This window comes from Amblyomma mixtum, chromosome 3 (assembly GCF_055824585.1).
Source record: "Amblyomma mixtum isolate Tamu chromosome 3, ASM5582458v1, whole genome shotgun sequence".
NCBI lineage: Eukaryota > Metazoa > Arthropoda > Arachnida > Ixodida > Ixodidae > Amblyomma > Amblyomma mixtum.
Genome location: NC_143014.1, coordinates 155532054 through 155551888, shown reverse-complemented (window position 1 = coordinate 155551888; position 19835 = coordinate 155532054). Strand labels below are relative to the sequence as shown.

At 46.4% G+C, this 19835-nt stretch overlaps 1 protein-coding gene across 2 annotated transcripts in view; it reads right to left on the bottom strand.

The window, feature by feature from the left end:
- Positions 1 to 19835, bottom strand: part of LOC149352443 (proto-oncogene tyrosine-protein kinase receptor Ret-like) — a 188111-nt gene that overhangs the window by 55108 nt on the left and 113168 nt on the right. Inside the window, exons 2-7 of one of the 2 annotated variants that reach the window (XM_089581615.1) lie at positions 16308 to 16592; positions 6753 to 7043; positions 6045 to 6292; positions 4209 to 4371; positions 2327 to 2430; positions 811 to 918 (exon numbers count right to left, since the gene is read on the bottom strand). In XM_089581615.1, the coding sequence (XP_089437741.1) occupies positions 811 to 918; positions 2327 to 2430; positions 4209 to 4371; positions 6045 to 6292; positions 6753 to 7043; positions 16308 to 16592 (1199 nt within the window). The remainder of the gene's footprint in view (positions 1 to 810; positions 919 to 2326; positions 2431 to 4208; positions 4372 to 6044; positions 6293 to 6752; positions 7044 to 16307; positions 16593 to 19835) is intronic. The other variant, XM_089581617.1, reaches the window with a different exon arrangement.

The following is a 19835-nucleotide window of genomic DNA, read 5'->3' as shown; positions in this document are numbered from 1 at the left end:
AAATAAATGTCCTACAGTTTTTGAACGAAATGTTGCTCGTGATAGATAGCTTGAATTCTAAAAGAAAGTAGTGCCTTCGTGACAAAGTCTAACCAAGAATTTTAGAATCGTCTTTTCTTGGGCTAGTTAGTTTTTCATGCTGTAGGTGTTTGCAGCGCACACGAAACACGGACGGACAGAAAAGGGTTGTGTTTCGTTCCCTTTTCTGTCCGTCCGTGTTTCGTGTGCGCTGGAAACACCTACAGAAAGAATTTTAGTGCTTTTAGAAGTGCTCTACATGCCACGTACTTCCCAATGTACGAGAAGACATACAGTTAGATGCCTTAACAAACAATCGGCATGTTGCCTTCAGGTGCGCAACAAAATGAAAGGAGGTAGAAGGGGGCTTTCTCTTATATGCTACCGATTTATCAGCGTTATCAGAGTATATAAGTGATTCTTCTTCGCGTTGCTTCGTGCGTATGAGCCACACGAGAAGCTCACTAAAACGATCGTATCTAACAGGGCAGGAAGGCTCTTTGTTACCTTTTTTTTCTTTTTCCACGTTTGTTTCATCCAATAAATCCTATTCGAAGACAATACCTCATGAGACATGAATGACTTAATATGCATCATCGCTGGACGCAACGCCTGGTAACTACGAATTATAAGAGTTTGTCTAGGTAGGCTGTAGGGTGTGCATGACAATATGGACATGCTGAAGTACTTATGACTCTTTGAAGCTAGAAGACACTGAAAGATGCCGCAAAAGTGCACAACACCGAAAACTTGTCTGTTCCTAAACTATGTTAAATGAGGTTTGATATTTACCCGCGCAAACACTGTCGCGTTTCTTGATAGCGAAACATTGTAGGTGTCCCTCAGAGAAAGAGGAGTCCTCAGTGTGCTGCTGTTGGACACTTCGATTTGGAACGTCACCTGAAAGAATAGATGACAGTGGCACGCAGCATTAATCCACAAAATTAATTCGGGAAGGGCGCCTTTTGGTATCTGAACTGGGTTTAAGAACAAACCTAGGAAAAAGAAAAACAACTTATGCCTCAAAAGTATTTCACTGAAACCAACGCTACATTTTTTTTTCATACTTCTAACCCACTGCTTTTAAAATTTCTCTAAAATTTAACGCAATACTGACCACTAGTACTAAGCTATTACTTCTAGTAGTAAAAACTCAGCTCAACATCAAACTGCTAATTGTTGCTATTTTGCACCAGAAAAGCTGTAATCTTCAAGAGATGTACGGATGTACCATCAGATCATTTTTCAAGTACAAAACTATGAGGACAAAGAATGATCTCGGTATGCCCGCGGTGCTCTGTCGGCACAGGCCAACTTCTATTCGTCCTCGGTCTCCCTTTAAAAATAAGTTCTGAAGCCGGGCTTTTTTTTTTGGTAAAGCTTTGTATAATTCCGCTCTAAACAGGCAACAAAGCTAACAAATATTTCCGCTTCGTAGCTTCATCCTAGGCAGGATCAATATCTTAAAAGTAATTTGGCCATAATACCATATCTCAATAACGACAGCGATACCAAAATAATGATGTGACAAGCACAATCATCTCGTTAACCCAGGGTGGAGGCTGATGACACTCAAACCTATCAGAATGAGTGAGCGCCTGAGAAGCGTAATCAGAGAAACGCTTCGCAAAAATGGGTGCAAAGTAGGAGTGTGCGAATGTAAAATTTCGTGAGTATCAATCAACTAGGATTTTTAGCGTCAAATATCGAATGTAATGTTGAGTAACGAAAGACCAGTGCACTGAATTATAACGGCCTTTATAAGTTTGTATGTTGCACCGATCTTTGTTGGAAAATGGGCCAGTAAACATCACGCTTAACGCATAGCTCTGACCAGTGAGATCAAAGGTTGTAACATTATAGTTGTGTTCACGGCAATAAGATCACTGTCTTGTTGTTGTCGCAAAGGCGGCGATGTATTGCGAAATAAATATTCCAGTTAGGGATACCACAACTGTATTTTCCTTAATAAGTAGCTATAAGATGTCATACGGAAATTAAAGTATTTAAAACATCGGAAATAAAAAACGCCGGAAATCATTAGTCTGAAGTAGCCGAGTTTGTTCGACTATACCTAATGCTTGAGAAACTGAGCTGTTGAATAGAATGCGAATGTTAAATTAGAAAATTCGAAGTTATGTTCAAAGTTTTGAACACTCGCACACCTCTAGCTAAAAGGAATTATACGTGTCATGGCTCCCGTTGGAAATCTTTGCATACGCGAAGGCCTCGGCAGCTGACCACGACTGCAGCGACGCATTACACTGCTAGAACAGACCAAGTTGCTGTCAAATTTGGCGCGCTGTACCTTGCTTGGAACGTCTGCGCGTATTAGACCGACGTCCTCCACGACGACTGCAAAGTTGTACTTGTCTCCTGGAAACCATGCGCCAGAGCTCCGGACGCCGACCTCTGCGGGTAAAGTTTCATTGCATTCAGTACACCAGCACTTTCATGCGTCGAAAACTGAAGTCACCCATGCCAAAGTTACGGTGGATATTCCTGCTGCAAAATGACTGCTTCCTAAAGGGTCGCGAACGCTACGCCTCTCGATGCGCCATACAGCTGGCCATCAAGGACGACGCTTAACCGACCTTCTCTAAACTTTAGTTGGCACGACCGCTGTCGAAGTAAACTAAACAACGTTTTCAGGTTGCTGAATCAGAGCGCAAAGCTTCCTTCGACGTTACAGTACGAGTCCGCGTATGTGCCCACGTTTCTGTGAATCTAGTCGCTACGGTAACGTGCGCTCAAGAGCCTGTTCCCGTTTTTGCTTTTCGTCGTTGCAGTCGAAGTCGTGTTGTTTGTATTTGTGTTTGCGCTACGTGCAGAGACATCGAACTGTCCGTTCTCTATCTGTCGGACACCAAAACGGCCCTCTGCACGCGCTGGCGAGAGCATGAATGTGACGGTGCAGAAAAGGAGTCAAGGGCACCAGGTTTGACGAATTCAGAACGCCATTCATGTGGACGTCGCCCCCTCTTATGGCGGTGCCAAGAACAAGTGTCGCTATACATTGAAAATGAGTTGAGCGGTCGCCTATTTCTTGCTTGTGAGCATTTCTACCGATGCAACTAAGGAGCTCAAAGATGCTGCTTCGCAAGTGAAATATAAATCGACGAATTTTATGTTCCGTTCGGTAAAAACAAATATACATTTAAGAAATTCTAAGTGCATAATGTGCAAACCAAGACAATGCATTAAAGCTGTAAATAAACAGCCTCTAACGTCTCAACAAGCACTGTAGCCGTTTCCGCTTCGCCTCAGTCAAAGAATAAAATTTGCAGCAGGACTCGATGCACGTGATAAAGAACATATGACGGCATGTCAACAAGGTTACTCCTGCCATGGAAGGAGTGCAAAGTATGTCTACAATTTCATTGCACAACCTAAAGGCCGGGGAAGGAAACCTGTACGCTCGGTCGTGTTGGTTGCAAATGTTCCGAATACAAAATTTATGGTTATACCTAGCCGAGCGAATTTTAATCTCAGTTAATCTTCGAAGGGGCTATGCCTTGAGTTATTTCGTTATTTATTAGTACTTGACTTAGTCGTGAATATTATAGAGAGCATCTTCACACAGGCGAAGTCCAACGTGCATCTTGGCAGTGTATAAATGCGCTCAAGAAATCCAATCGCACGTTGCTAGTATTTATGAACACACCCCGATTTTCATGGCCCGTGGCATGATGAGTCAGGTGACATTGCGATACGAGAGCAATGCACATGCTTACGGCGAATGTTTACTCTATTAAAACAGATTCGCGTAACGAGGCAGCCTGTTCGCCAGTGAGCTCTTTGTGTCTCGTGAAATACTGCTTGCAAAAGCGGAATGCGTAGACCGCTCAAATGTTGGCAATATTTTTGTCACGCAAAGCTAGAAAAAAATATCAAGGACATTGCTCCGGCACCAAACTATACTGCAGGGATAAGGCACAGCTTTACAAGCTTCACTCACTTTTTAGCTGAACTTGTGAGCGCAACACCGACGCCCCGACAAATCAGCTTCTCCAGACAAGTGGCCCAGCCAACAACGCCGGCAAGACCACCGTGAGACCGCCGCCTACTATGTTTTGACTTTCTGGCAAGCTTAAATCTTATTTATTGTATGCTGCCCAAATAGAAATATGAGCTGAACACCATTGTTGATGTAACGCAAGACACGGTTGTAAGCCGGCGACTATTCTTACGTGCGTTCAGAAATGTCATCTTCTTATCCGTGATGAACGTCTGAAACGGCAAGGCAGCCAGCTCGAAGAGGTTCAGGTTGTCCTGTTCCACCCGTACACTGAAATTGTTGGCGTCCTGGGAGTCTTGGTCCAGAACAGATATTACGCAGTCGAGCAAGTCACCCTGCATGTATGCGACACACCGCACATAATCATGACAAAGGTCGGTTTTAGTGATACGCTTGCACACACATTGCTCAAGTATTCAAACTGCAAAAGCATTAATAGGTCGTAAGCTGACTTTTACTAGAAAACTCGAAAGAAAGCTGTCGGTAATGGCTACCGAGTAATATCTTCCCAGGCAGCCGGTAAGAAAGATTCTATGAGAAGAAAAAGAAGACGGATAAGAGTTTTTAAAATACTGCGGGGCAACAGAAGGCAAAAGACACAGCAAAAGAAAAGGTGAGCCCGAGTGCGGTAGTTTAATAAATAATCCATCATTGCGCACAACAATACAGGCTACGGACGACACTCTCTCGGAGTTGCAACGGCTTGTCAGTTTACAGCGGCTAACGGAAGGAACGACTGTTTTCCGCTTGGACAAAAGAGGAGAACCGTAGAGGACGAAAAAAATACAAGAGGTTCGTGCATGTGCTGCACTTCTACGCATAGGGAGGGGAGCCTATGTGCTATTCCAACACTGATCGCAACACAGATTTGACGTGAAGCCTTGAGAACTAGTCCGTGTTCAATAAATGCCCGCATGACTCGTAATTCGGTCACTTGTTTTCAATAAATTTGTACGCATTTCATCAGAAACCGGGTAGTCCTTATGTTTAGTGTCGAAAATGGCATGAAGAATTCAAGGCGTATGCGATGCAAGCATTAAATTCAAACGTCAGGCACAACACACACAGATGGACCCACCAACGCACAATAATGTGCATATAGTTAGCTATCTGATATGCGATGCTATGCCCACATCTCAGCTGGCCGAACTTGAGCATTCCGAGATGCTTGGGCTCGCTTAAGGTGTCAATAGCACCATTCAGATTCTACTTCGCTATTTTCATACGACACATCAGTGTACGTTCTGTCTGCCAACAAACTGAGTGACTGTGAGAATTGTTGGAGGCACTCTCTTTAGCCTAAACTCCATCTTCAATAAGCAGTTAAGACCAGCAGTGCAAAAGCACAGCGGCATTCTCCCAATTTGAGGAAGCTGGTATAATATTGCTTGCGTGACGAGAAGCCTTGTACTATCAAAGAAGCTGATCCGGGTAATGTAGAAAAAAACTGACACCCCTTTAAAAGCATAATTTTTCGCTTCTCTACACACCAGGGACATTTTTTCTCATGTCGGGGTGCTCGTGCATTCACTGCCGGTTTTCCAATGCGCGAGTAAGCTGGATGCAACCTTATCACTACTTCGATACGAGCTCTTCGCTCGAACAAAGTGAGGCTAAAATGTGGCACCGCCGCTAGTTAATCTAGCCAAGTTCTCATAAATGCCCTTTTTTAACTCTTTAGTGCGTTAAGACGTTTTGACGCGCTAATTTCTTCGGAAGCATCATGAAGCGTATTGTGCGACCTGTGACACAGAGTGGAGAATTCTCCCGTGGTCTGCGTCCTTCACTGCGTATCTCCGTTCGCGATGCACTCTTCATGATACGTGCGATACTGCAGACACTTTCGAAGAGGTTGTATTATGACATTTTGTGCTTACGCATTTCAATTAGCTTACTTCAGATAGCTTGACCCATAAAAAAAAAATTGAAAAAGAAGGTGGGGAACACGTCCGTTTGCTGAGTGCTAAGAAAATGCTTCTCGAACCATGAAGTCAAAATTTCAGCATACCTTATGAAGGGAACGCACTGACGTTCGGCAGACTAGACTGCTTTCCGTCTGAGCCCTGGGCGGCTGATTGTCCAAATCCTTGACTTGGAGCGACACCTTGGCGGTCTCGTTCGAGTGGCCGGCTAAAGAGCACACCAGCCTGGCCATCACCGCCGTGCTGTCTGCGACGGGCGCCTCGCTCCAGAACACAGGTCGCGTCAAACGAAGCTGCCTGGAGCTTTCATCAAAAGCCAGCCAGTTGTCGTCGTCTGGAGCAGGGAAACACGGGGGGTTCATTCGCAGCTTTACTAAGCCTTGGAATCAGAAAGCACTTGATAACAGTCCTTTATATAACAGTGTCCTCACGTGTGTGTGCAGTATACGCCAGACAACTTTTAACAAGAAAACTGGGTGGCATTTTTGTCTTACTTGTTTCATAGCGCGCGCATTGTCTTTGAACAAAGATAATTTCAAAACTTAACAGTGTGTTCTAGCTGACATAGCCAATTCAAAGCCCTTTCTGAACTAAAGACCATATGTTGACCATTTAAGAATTCTTCACAGCATCGCACAACAGTTGTACCTAACCTTGCGTAGTGGCGCCTGCTTTGCAAGTTTGGCAGTCAGGTATGGTTGGTTAAGACTAAATAATTTGCCTAATTTTTTCTCGCTCTTTTAAGTTTTTATAACACTTTTATTTTTGCAGCAGAGTGGATAGCGTATACTGACCTTGGCGTACGGCGTAGCTCGGCTCGTAGTCCGGGCAGACAACTGCCATGGCGGGTGGCCTGACCACATCGAGCACGGTGCCAGCCTTTGCGACCTCATGGATAGAATATTCAAATTTGTAGCCCTCTTCACCGAAGCAGACCTTCCGCCTCGACGCACACGTCTTCGCGCGCTCTTCTTCCGATAGCAGCCGCACACGGAGCTGTGTGCGACTGCTGTTTTCGAACCCCTCGGCTTTGACGCGGGCTTCGACGACCAGGTTCCATTCCACAGGCCTGTTTTCTGGCCGCCCTAATGAGGCAAAAAACGCAAAACACAAAACACAGTTTCAGTTCATTTAACACGGTGCAGCATGATGAGTTATCCTTAAGTCCTCTGACTTCATGCCAGGCACACCACACTGTTCTCAATGTTGTCATTGGTCTAAAGGCATGAACTCTCAACATGCGAGGAATACAGTCTGCTTTCGCATGCGAGAAGCTACGAATAGCATGTGGCTTTTTTGTTTTGAACCTGAATATGTCGGATACGGAAAAATCTAGGGACAATCAATTGGATAGCGACATAGGCTGGCGCAGGCAGGTGTGTTCGCGGGTGATGGAAAGAAAGAAACGGAAATGACAAGCCTTAAATTTTTTGTTCATTGGTGGTGTTTTGAACACTCATGACTTTTCACGTCGTGGACCATACACGCTCCGTCACAGAACGATTAAACTCCGTGATTATCCAACATTTAGCATTTAGTTCACAGTTCGAATAATCAGAGGGGGGCTGGTCCCCACGCAAGAACGCATGCAAGGATAGGAACCCTTGTTCATGCAAGTAGACGAACTTAGTTCCCTGAACTCGTGAAAAACTCAAAGTGATTGGCTAAAATGCTAAAATGAATGGTTTGAACATTTTGTTGTACCCTTCTTCTATCACACAGTTCGATTTATAAGATGCTTTTATTTGATTTTCAAGAACATTTATTTATTAATTGATGGTACCTACAATGACCAAAAAAGCATTATTCTACGGGGTTAATTACATAAACAAAAAAAAAACGGAAATAATTCATGACGTTGCAAAAAGTGCAAAAAAGGAACAAGAAAGAAATGAATTATACAGCCGAGTAGTCCGCCATAAGCAGCATTTACACTCAACACGTGCATGTCAGGAGCTAAGTACGCATTCCGATATGCGCCTTTTTGTGACTACTGTGTTCACAAAAAATGCTGAGCCAGGAACCTTTTTCTACTTTGTAGACGCAACTATATTCAGTGAATTTAACTTAGTTGCAAAGGAGCGATTTCTCGTTCGCCGGTTAGGTGCAGCCGCTGCATTTTTACTCAGACCCAAATCAAGGCATCCAATTTACAAAACATACAACAAGAGTAAGCAGAAGCAATCCGACTCCCTGGCGGGCCACGGACTGAACAGATGTAATGCCAATCCGACTCGGAAGCAAGTGCTGGTAGCGGCATGGCGCTAGTCAACTGCGCTTGAAGTTATGCGTGTTCACAACATGCTCTAGGACAAAATCATTCGATTTCCATTCGCAACACTATCTGCATTAGAAAGGAAAATTTTGCGCAACGGATAAGCAACCCCGTTACCACCTCTTCCATAGAACCTGAAAAGGTCAAACTTGCTCGAATTCCAAAAGCTTGAACTCGCTTCACAGAGTGGCGCTGAAGTAAGGCAGTCTAGCATCGAAGAGGCAATTCGAAGGCTGTGAGCTAACAAACCGTGAGCGCACCTGTTTTGTGCCTGCTCGCGTAATACAAAAGCCAGACGCCCAGCGGAAAGGCGAAACTGCCTCTTGCTTGGGCAAACTTTTGGTTGCGTTCGTACGCTGCGGGGGGCGATGAAAACAAACCGAAGTGGAGCTCGACAGGAATAGGATCTGCATACCTGTAGCTCTGACCAGCAGGTATAGAGCGCGAGTGCAGGGACCCCAAATGAAGTTGTCGCTTACTTGGCGCAGGTGAAGGTGTTTTGCTTTCACGAACTTTTATCTCGAGCGCTCTGTCAGTTGTCGCTGTGTATTGAAAACTCAGCATGAGGTTTTTTTTTTTTTTCTGCAGTCGAATACGGTGATGAAACGTAAAGATAATATTTTTTATTCACAGCCTTATTTTGATCCAGAACAACATCGGTCAGCTCTAAAAAGTTGCGTTTGACATAAATAGGTGGGAGTTTTATTTTGGTCACACTCGGACCTATTGCGTAAGCACGGTGTGGAAGAGGCATACGTAACGGGGTAGAAAAAATCTAGAGAGACTGGACACTGCAGAGGAAAACTGACAAAATATCAACCAGGAAGGATCTGAGCAAGTTAACATAATCTCTCGACTGCTATTCACCGCGTGTTTGCAACAGGTATTCAGCGCATTGAATTAGAGAAAGTTGGGGACGAACGTTATTAGCGAACACCTTAATAAACGCCGATTCTCTTAGGGCATTGCCCTGCTACGTGACTTAGCTAGGGGAAGAAGTGCAGAGCACCATTGTGGATCTAGCTAAACTCTCAAAGCAGTACGGTGGAACTAAACATTAACATGAATACTAAACAATAACATTCAACATTCTCGAAGGGAGCAAAACTTTACGGTAGGCAGCGATGCATTTTAAGCGATCAGGGAATACAGCTATCCTTCGAGTAAAGTTAAGTAAATTAAAGGACCAGCAGGTTGGCATGTTTCCGCTGATTTTGAAAGTAGGTATGTTTACATCTGTAAAGTAACTGGGCTTTCTGCTAAGCTCATAACTTTATATAAAATCAGGCGGGAGGGACCCCTAAAAATTAATGAAAGCAAGAAAATAAAACTCAGTGCCTAATGTAAAAAGAAGCAAGAAACTTTTTCCACAGTAAACAACACGCTCGTTGGTTCCACTAAAGTTAATAAGGTTGGGAAGTGCGTCACTCTGTCAAATTCACTTGCTGTGTTGAGATTTTTCAGCACCAAAGCAATCTGTAACATGACAAGGACCACAGCGAAATAAACGCGAATTCTCTTAAGAGCACCCACATGAACGCTCGTATTCTTTCGGTAAACGATACGTTCCGCACCAACGTATATAGTAGCACGCTCGTCGAGCCAGCTGCGCTTACGGTGGGCAAACGGTCATGCGACTCGACCTGCACGAATACCGAGCGACGCAGTCTCTAAACTCAGCTGCAGCCGGACTCGATGCGGTACAGCGGGGGCTGCTTTCCACTCTCTCATTCACCCTTCTCCCTTAATCCCGTCTCGTTCACCCCAGCGCTGACAACTCAACAAAGTGGGCCATTAAGCGCGGTTTCAGTTATCCTTTCTGCGTATATGACGCAATGCTTCTTCTTTTCAAAGCAAGGAGGAGGAGGATGTAGAAGAGGAAATGCAGGGAGATTTTCAAAGCAAAGAAAAGACGCCGCGAGTTCGCTCTACGTCCTCTGCTACGAAGCAGTGCACAGCACCTTTCGTCCTTTCTTTTCATGCAGTTCGTGCATTGAATGCAACGCTCACAAAATTCACCTCTTACACGGTCGCTCAGCCCTCACACGGGCACAGTTTTGGCCCGCCAGCTGTAGACGCACACCCTTGATATGAGCTCTGCTGCGGATTCAGCGAAGCACGTGCTTATAACTTGGAAGTTCCGGCGCCCCTTCACTTGAGTTGTAACGGTGTTTACCTCAGCTATCGGCTGCGACAATAGCTGCTGAGGTGGGAACGCATGCTAAGGTCATTCATGACCTTGGGCAGGCATATCCAGCCGGATGCCCTTGTATACGAAGCTGCTACGCAAACGTATTTGCATTTAAGAAGTGTAATTTAGAAATAGGCTGATTGAATTCAGCCACAAAAAAAAAAAAACTGGCAGGAATAATTTCTTTCGTTCCTTGTCCGTTCACTAACATTCTTGCTGCATGCAAAGTGTGCGAACTAACGAGGTTTAAGGTAAAAAAAAAAGGTTGCAATAGCTATAACAGATGCAAGCAGTGAGAATAAGACGCAGCATTGTTGGCGGTCGTCTGGATCAAAAATTCGCATGTTTTAGTTCATGACTTTCGGAGTGATTATGTAAAGTATTCTGGTGTCAAACTCCTGGAGCTCAACAATAATTTCTAAATTTAAAGTGTTCGAGCATCTGAAAAAAAAAAAGATAAGAAAATAATAGTTTGGCGTATATGATCACTTATCACTTATTTTATGTTTTTCTGAGTGATTAGGCAAAGGAACTATTCGGATGTTAAACTCCTGGAGCTGAACAACAACTTTTAATTTTAAAATGTTCGATCTTCTGTAAAAACAGATAAGAAAATAATAGCTTTCTTCTGATAACTTATGTGATGTCTTAAGCGCAGCTTATTTATTCTAAGCGCAGCTTGTTTGCTTCACATCAGTATTCCATCGACACGAACCAAAACAGGAGTCAGAGGGAATAACAAGTTTACATGCCCCTGTAGCAATGCCTGTTGCAACTTCGTTAACTCTGCGCTTGTTGCCGCCTCCTCTCGTACAATCATTACTGGAGAGAACCGGCGTGCTAGAATGAGTGCTTAGCGGGTATAAACTCATTTGCTCTCATTCGCATCGCTGTTGTTAGGGGGAAGCGTGGGCGCACATTAATAGTGCCCTCGTATTCAATCATTTTCTTCTTTCTTGCAGCAGTCATGATGGCGTTCGCTTCCAGGAAACCTGCTTAAATAAGCGAATTTCCAACTTCCAAGGGGTTTAAGTTGAACACTACAGCGATCTCTCTGTTTGTTCCCATATAGAGGGATTCGATTCGCGGTGGCGCCAGACGTGCGCCTGCACTAAACACGCGGAATGACCCAATGTGTGCGCGCGCGAAATGAGACGACGCGCGAGCGCCAGCAGGCTGCCAGCCACACTTGGCTTTCCTCGCGGCAGATTTACGGCCACGCGGATGGTTAAAGAACAGAAAAAAAAAACTAATATTGCTTGCGCCAGGCGACTGCCGCCAGCAGCCTGGGAATTTATTTCTGCGTCACATAATACGCCAGTCCCTTCGGCGTTAACGCTGAAGTACGTACGCTACTCGGCTCGTGAAATAAGCGAATGGCCAGGACTCAACCCACGTCCGCAGAAGCCGCACGCAGGCGCAGACAAAAAAAAACTACCAAGTTTCATGTTTAGGCTTCGAGTTTACACTGCGCGGCTTCGCCCTGAGCACTTAGCCGCGAGATACACGTAAACATGGCCTCTTCGTGGGAGCTCTGCAATTCCTGCTTTTCAAGTAGTCAGCTCTCGTTTTTCTTTTTCTTCACCTGTCTCTCATGTTTGGAACAACACTTTGTTCGTCTTTATGCCAATTAAAGCTGCAGCTGCTTACAACGAAATAAAAAAAAGGACAGGAATGTCTTGGCCAGTTTTTAGGCCAACAAAATGAAGTAATCACGCGCAGTGATATCGGTCGTGGTGGTCATGCTAACGACCGCGTCGCGAAGAATAATGCGTCGGTGAACTACTGTGTGCTCGGAGGGACCTTCGATCACAAAGTAGGGCGCACGCTATTGATGCACCTCATAATCACCCATTAACAGAGCCTCGTTAGGCGCCGCTAATGGGGCACGAGGACGCGATCGCAGCATAGCTCGAGTGTGTGCGCCCACTATCTGCGCGTGTAACTGTTGCTCCTGCGTGGCGCCGTTGCAGCCCATGCGGTACGGACGGCGGCGCGGTCAGTTCCCGAAGGTCCGCGTGGGACGCTGAGACAGCAGCGCGCGTTAATTGCGCCCCCAGCGAGGGCCTATCGCTCTCGCGCTTGGCCGCGCCGGGGAGGCCGCTGCGATTGCTGGCGCGAACGTGGCCGACGCCTTCCCTTTGGTGACCAGAAGCGGGAGATGAGAGGAGACGATGTGGCCGTCGTGTACTCGGGCCACCGTCCCCTGCGGCCACCGCCGCCAGGGTGGGCAAGGGCCATTCACGGGAGCCTACGGGGTAGCCTTCGCCGAGCGCAAGTCGCCCCGAATCGACAGCAGCTCCCCGAGAGTGCCTCAGGATCGTCACCAAAGGTCACGAAGGCGTGGCGCCACCGAGTAACCCAAGCTGCCATTTCTGGCCGCCGTCAGACTGTGTGTATACTGTGCATTCATGCAGAGACGCTACGACTGTAAGGAAGGCCTCAGCAGAGTTGCTAGTGACGACGTGCGGAGCAGCATGCGTTTGTAGCATTACTTTTGTAGGTCTCACGTACCCATACACAGCGTGATAAAAACGGTACCCCGGTATAGCTACAGCTCCATCTTCTGCTTGATCATTGAGTGGCGGCAGGCCTAACAACAACACTACCCTCGCATGCACGGAAAATCGCAAGATGGATAACGGAGGCGTCCGAAAATAACAGCGGTCTTGTCAGTCGCTCCATGGCATCAATAGTTCATTTCCACGCAGTGCGCATCGTGTGAGCTTGCTGTTACCACATATACCAGACCGTAATTAACTGCCATTTTCCGCGCAGGAAAGCTATGAAAACACACAAAAAAGAGAGAAATAAACGCGTCGCTTAGCCAGAATTTTCTCCCCTCGGTTGCTCATGCCCATGGCGCTGATTATGTATGTTTCTCTTTTGTCCCTGTATTTCGCGCCGCTTTCTTTGTGACTCATACAGCGGGCAGGGGAAATGTTGGAAGGAAAATATAAACAAAGAACAGCGCAACACCCCCACAAGAAAGCTCACGTATTCTTCTCATGCCTGTGTGTGAAGGGAAAAAAAATGCGGAACGGGGGGGGGGGGGGGGGGGGTTACAGATATAAAGCGAAGCAAAAGGCGCTTCGAAGCGTTATTTGTAAGGCGAGAAGCTGCGCGTCAGCCATATACAGGCGCAATCATTTTGAAAGGGAACACGCAGGCCCCTGTTCCCGCATTCTATAAACCCGAGGTGCATTTGAGTATCATATGTTTTACAAAGCAGGATGGCTGTACACAGTGAAGCGTACGCTGGTTCCAACTGCTGCTTTCGAAATCGGAGGCAACGTTCTTAGTATTTGTGCTCCTCTTGTGATCGGAGGCACTCCACGTTGGAAGTATGACAGGACTTGCTTCCAATATTAAGAATTGCCAAAAGCATGCGATCGGCCTGCACCGGCACACGATCGCTTATCATTTTGCATTGGCCGCACACGCACGCATGCACTGCCACTGCGTCGCGTCAAGTGGCTGACTAAGAAGCCTGAGCTATGCCGTTGTGACTCTTGTTTCATTTTCGATTTGTTTCTTGAGTGCTAAACACTTATTAGCGCCGAGGAAAGCCAGCCACAGTTTCCTGGACGACTGGTGTTTTTTGCTCGCCCTTTTGCTCTCTTTATTCGTGCTGCTATTCTTTTTTTCCTTTTATTTGTGAAATAACTTCCGAAGCCACGTGTCCGTTTCCAAAGCTCGAATGGAGAAACACAGGCGACATTGTTATGTTTCGGTCTGTTTTCTTCCTTGTAGAAGCCGTCTGTCCTGCACCAGTTGACGCTGTAGCCATGAACCGTGAATCTTTAACCCGCCGCGGTGGTTCAATGGCTTTGGCGTTCGGCTGCTTCCGAAGGTTGCCGATTCGATCCCGGCCGTGGCGGCCGCACTTATATGGAGGCGAATTGCAAAAACGTCCGTGTGCAATGCGATGTCAGCGGTCTAAATTAATCCGGATCCCTCCACTATACGGCGTCCCTCGTAGGCTTAGTTGCTTCGAGACGTTAACACGCCCCCCCCCCCCCCCCCCCTCTTTCTCCCATACCAGTGCTACTTTCATATTCTTTCATGTATCTGTCTGTTCAAGGATAGGCACAATTACAGTATTATTGGGGTTATAAAGATCGATGAAATGTTCTTACGAATATGTTTTTGTTGGGAGGACAGTGACTGAACGATTTTTTTATTTCTCACTTTGAGAAGATTTTTTTCAGCTAATAACTTCGACAGTTTGCTCCGTCAGCTCACGCGTGTGCGCGGCACTTTTGTTCCTTGTCTCGGCGTCGTCTTAACGTATGCCAAAGAAAGTAGCGCCACCACCTCGGCAACGGGCGCCACCTGCTAAAAAGCGGAAAAGAGAACCGAAGGATCTTGTGGTGCAACAGATTCTGTGCACGGCACAAGACAGCCTTAAAGCATTGAGCTCTACTCGCTGCGGAGGTGCTCTGAGCAGTCATTCCACGTCGAGCAGTCTTCTCGATTGCTGCAAGGCTGCCGGCTCGCATATCTTTCTCTCTTTCAGGCCTTTTTTATTGTCTTCCCTTCATATGAAGGGCGCCAAAGAATATTTTTCTTCTTTTAGTCGTTGTTATGGCTTACAGTTAGAGAAGCCTGCCTCGTATTTCATCGCTACGAGCAGACAGGTTTCGCAAGCTGACTTCAGACTAACTTACCCGTGAAGTGGAAGATAAGATGAGACTGCTTGTTCGGATAAATATAAAGTGAAGCGCAGCAGTTAGGAGATTGTTATCTTTTGGACGACGCTGCGTTAGTTAGGAGATAGTTATCTTTTGGGCGACGCTGCGTTGAAATATTCCTAAAAGTTCAGCGGAAAATTTCAACCCAAACCACAGCAGAACCATTCTCGCTTGACCCTTTAGACCAACTATAGTGGCCCAATCCACGGATGTGGATTTCATCAAGTTCTAATATTGCTCCGAAATGTGGCCAAGTCGTGAAATCAAATCGCGTCCGCCGTGCGCTGACGCGCTTTTCTACTCTCCCTTGTACTGGCTGTTTTTCTGAATGGCTTCCTTTTCCTTTTGCGAAAAAGGCGAGGCTTACAGGCACTTTCAAGCGAGAGCCATACCGCTTCGACTTCCTACGCCTCCAGACACCCATCGGAAACTCCGCTACTAATTTATGTAGGACTTGTCCTTTGATTTTCGAAATCCTTTGCGAAATCCCAGGAACGGTAACACCGTCTAGGCTCTGGCTCGTACCAGTGTGAGAGGAATTTCATTATCTTCCTACACTGCGGCAGCTCCTCAGAGTATTAAAATAGCAAGGCGGTTCTCCGGCCGTCAGTGATGCGGTTAAAATATTCGCCATTATGCACACACGCTTCCTGCCGTAGTCCACTAAAGTTTTAACACAAAACGGAAAGAAAACAGTCCGAGGACGTCTGAGCGCTACTTAAGGCCAGCAGCCTATAAGCCTGCCCCGTATCGTGTGCCACCCCCGCTGCCAAAACGTGTCCAGCGAGTATGATGACAACAGTTTCAACAGTAGACACTAGTAAAATAATTGCCCGCTTTTTTTCCTGTCACTTCACTCGTGTACGAGAGCCATCAGGACCACTTTCACACATTAGGAGTTTCTCACATCAGACGGTAAGATCGATAACGTTAGGTGCCCGAGAAACGGCATTTGACGCTTTGAAAGGCACCGAAGCTGGCAGTTAATCCGGATGAGTGAAATTCACCCAAGGTTGCTGAACGCGCGCCAAAACGTGAGTGCGCTTTTAGGCACGCTTCAGTACCTGAGTGCACTTTCGCGTCTCGGGTGCCCCGTTGCAGTCTATTCGCCGGAATTATACAGCCACGGAGGGCACAGTATCAGAAGTGGCACGATGCAAAAATTGCTGGCGACGAGGGATTTACATACCGTTCTCTCGCAGGGTGTCAGTAAGCGTGACATCACCGGTGACGGCTTCGACGTCGAAGGGGGCCGACTGACGCAAAGACCGGGCCCCTGGTCGAAGGGTCCGCGTGGCCGACACGAGGCTGTAGCGAAGCGAGGGCACGACGGATGGGGGCTCCTGCGCACCCGCGGCTGGCGCCAGGGGCACGATGACGGCGCAAAGGGAGAAGAAAGGCCGACCCACGGGGAAGTCGGCAGGCAGCTCGACGGTGGCCTCGCGCGCCTTGCGAGGCCACTCGGCCAGGTACGCTGCGGGAAGGGACGGACACAGGGAAAAACAAAGCTTGACACGCTATCTCGTCATTGGCGAAAACGGCCGCACTACACAAAGTATTGTCTGCGCAAACAGCGCTCGTCTGCCGAGCCGGAGTACCCGGGTTCGAACTCGATCGCGGGTGCCACGTTTCGAAGGAGGCGAAACGCAAGAGGCGCCCGTGTGCTGTGCAATGTCAGTACAGGTTAAAGATCCCCAGGTGGTCGAAATTATTCCGGAGACCTCCACTAAGGCACCTCTTTCTTTCTTTCTGCTTTCACTCCCACCTTCCTCCCTTCCCTTACGGCGCGGTTCAGGTGTCCGCCGAGATATGTGAGACAGATAATACGCCATTTCCTTTCCTCAAAAACCAATTTATCACAAACAGCGCATAGCACGTAGAGGAGAAGGAGAGAGGAAAACGTTTATTGAAAAACGTTTATTCAAAAACGTTTGCGCCCTCCCGCAAGCACGCGGTTTCCGAATGGTGCGAGAAATGACCCAAATTAGTCGAGCCACAGCGGCGGGGCTAATCGCGTTTTAGCAATTCGAAAAACTTATACGGCTATTACTAACGGCCGGCTACAAATCTCAAATTGAAATCAGGTGTCCATCTGTAGTTAAAAGTTAACTATTAGAATTTAGTTAATCACTTTACTAGTTAGCATAATTCGCCTGTTATATGGTTCCCACCAACACTGCTCTTACTATGCCGCTAAAATCTTCTCTTTACGTCAGATACCCCATTTTTTTAACTTCTACCTTCTAAAAAAAAAAACACCCGGTATATTGCAGTATGATTCCAAGTAACCAAGTATTAATCGAAAAGTATGAAATGACTGCGCGTTACTTGGTAAGACGGCGCACTTTATTATTAAAACAATTAAATCACTTTCAACGACAACCTCTTATAGATGTAAGTGGCAAACAAGGAAAAATCGTAATATTCTATCAGAAAGCGTAAAATAATGGCGTCTGCGTGTGTTGCAGCGATGCGCGTTCTACTAAGTTCCAATAATGCAGTCGATTCTGTCTTTTGTCAACTATTGCGTTCTAGCGGCCGAGTTGCCGACCACGAAGAGTATTCAGAGGAGTTTCTTCTCTTTTATCTGGCTTGCGGCACTGTCACAGTCCTTACAAATGCAAATGAAAAAAGTCTAAAGTGTTGCCAGAGTAGATATGAGGCGAGTCGTGCATGTAGAGGGCGGCGACAGCAATTATGTTTGGTTCATAGCTTGCCGTAAAATACTTCTCACACAAATACAGCGTTTCTGACCCACATTTCGACGCAAAGGCGGCTTCGTTAAAATTTTAACCGAGAAGAAAGGTGGACATCTCTGGTGACAAAGTTTCATGATATAAGCTGTTCTGGCGTTGAGCTGGTCGGTTACAATCATTTGATCACTGTTTCCTTCAATCACTACAATTAAAACGTGTAACTATTTTTAGCGCAGCAGAAATGACGGAGAGGAAATGAGAAACGATAAAAAAATTAATAAAGACACGATGAGAAGAAAGCCCTAATTTCTGACCTCCTTCCTTCTTCACTTCCGAAGAAAAATTTCTGAGTGCGGAGCCGTGAAATGAGATATTGCGACCGTTAGTTTCTTTTTTTTATTTTCTTGTGTCTTCCTCGTTTTCTTCAGTTTTCCCCCTTAATGCGCACGGCATGTGGCATTGTCAATCGGAGAACAAGGGCCGTTTAGTTCGTTTACTATTTCTGCGAGGAGAAAAAACAGAGTGTCCAATTCCCTGAGAGCAAAAGAAAAGGTCAGCCTTTAAAAACACTTTCCTTGCGAGCACCGCCTCCGCACAGAGGTCTTGAAACGAAAGTCGGGTTTGTGTGGGAACCTCTAAATGATACTCGGTTACTGATTTCCGGATATGATTCGCTCCTGGCAACAAAGAAAAGTCCCTTTTTTTTTTGGCGAATATCCTACTCGGGGAGTATGACGACGTAATTTTGGCTCCTACATTTTGATTGGTAGATATTATGGCTCTCACTGAGTGTTTCGGGTACCGCACATGATTTCCCTCATATCTGAAGAACAAGTACGGAGAACATATTAAGTTCTCAAAATCAATTACAAGCTGATAGAAATCGAGGGCAATACGCGTTTTTAGAGTGAAATAGGTAATGAAACGCAAAGAAAAGCCGCTAGAATTCACCATGAAAGTATATAACTTGGCTCACTCTACCCCATAGGAGGTGGACACGAGAGAAAGAATGGCGAAAGTAAACGAGAAAAAGTAGCCAACCCACGCGCGCACACTGCCGCACGTGGCAAGGTCAGACGCGTTCGTTTTTCTTTGGGATAGATGGCAGTAGAACAAAAAAAGATATTGTTACGGGTCAAGCCCGCTGTGCCCAAGGGAACAAAGTGAAGCCTCCATTTTGGTTTTGAACGATGACTAGTAAGATTGGTGTGTCAGGGTATTCTGGCCTGACAGTGGTCGATCCTTCAAACAAACCTACTGGCTCGTCTCCTCTGTACATTATGTTGGCAACCAGGGCGAAGCAGGCGGTCAGCGGTCTCAGATCTGTGCTCAGCCCCCTCAGAGTACGGCGCGGGTCTTTCCAATACGGAGGAAGTAAGGTGCCGTAGAAGCGATGTAAGCCGTGTCTAAGAAGCGTTGACAAGATGGATTCTCCACAATGCGTTGTAGGGTCTATGCGTGGTGTTAGCCGTCTTCCACTCAAGCATTTGTACACTACTCCCACCTTACGTTTCTCAGGCTGAAACGTATAAGAAGAGGTGTTCTCTATAGGCGGGGGGAGCAGTTTTGTAACAACGTTGTCAGTTCAGTCATGGTAGACATAAATTCATTGATATGCGACGCATCTTTCTAATTTGTGCGACGGGCAGTTTTTTTTTTGTTCGATAATCTCTTCGTTATGTTAAACATCCTGTCGCCAAAATAAAGGCAGACGTGGTGGCAGCTCTGCTCCAGTACCGCCGTATGGCTAAGAGGAAGCGCTATTTCTGCTGTTGACGAACTGAGGAGGGTCACGGATCGCCTGCAGCTCTCAATGAGTAGCTTTTGTTAGGGGGGGGGCAACCACAGAGCGGGCGGAGCAACTGAATGCGGCCGAGAAGTCGGTGTAAACATGTGCTCCTGCCGCACATTTCGAGCGAGAAGAGCAGTCAAGGAACTCCATATCCTAATTTTTTCCGAACTCTAAAAGATGTTGTACGCAGTGCTTGTGCCGGGCACCATGGAGTCGATGGCCTTTAACG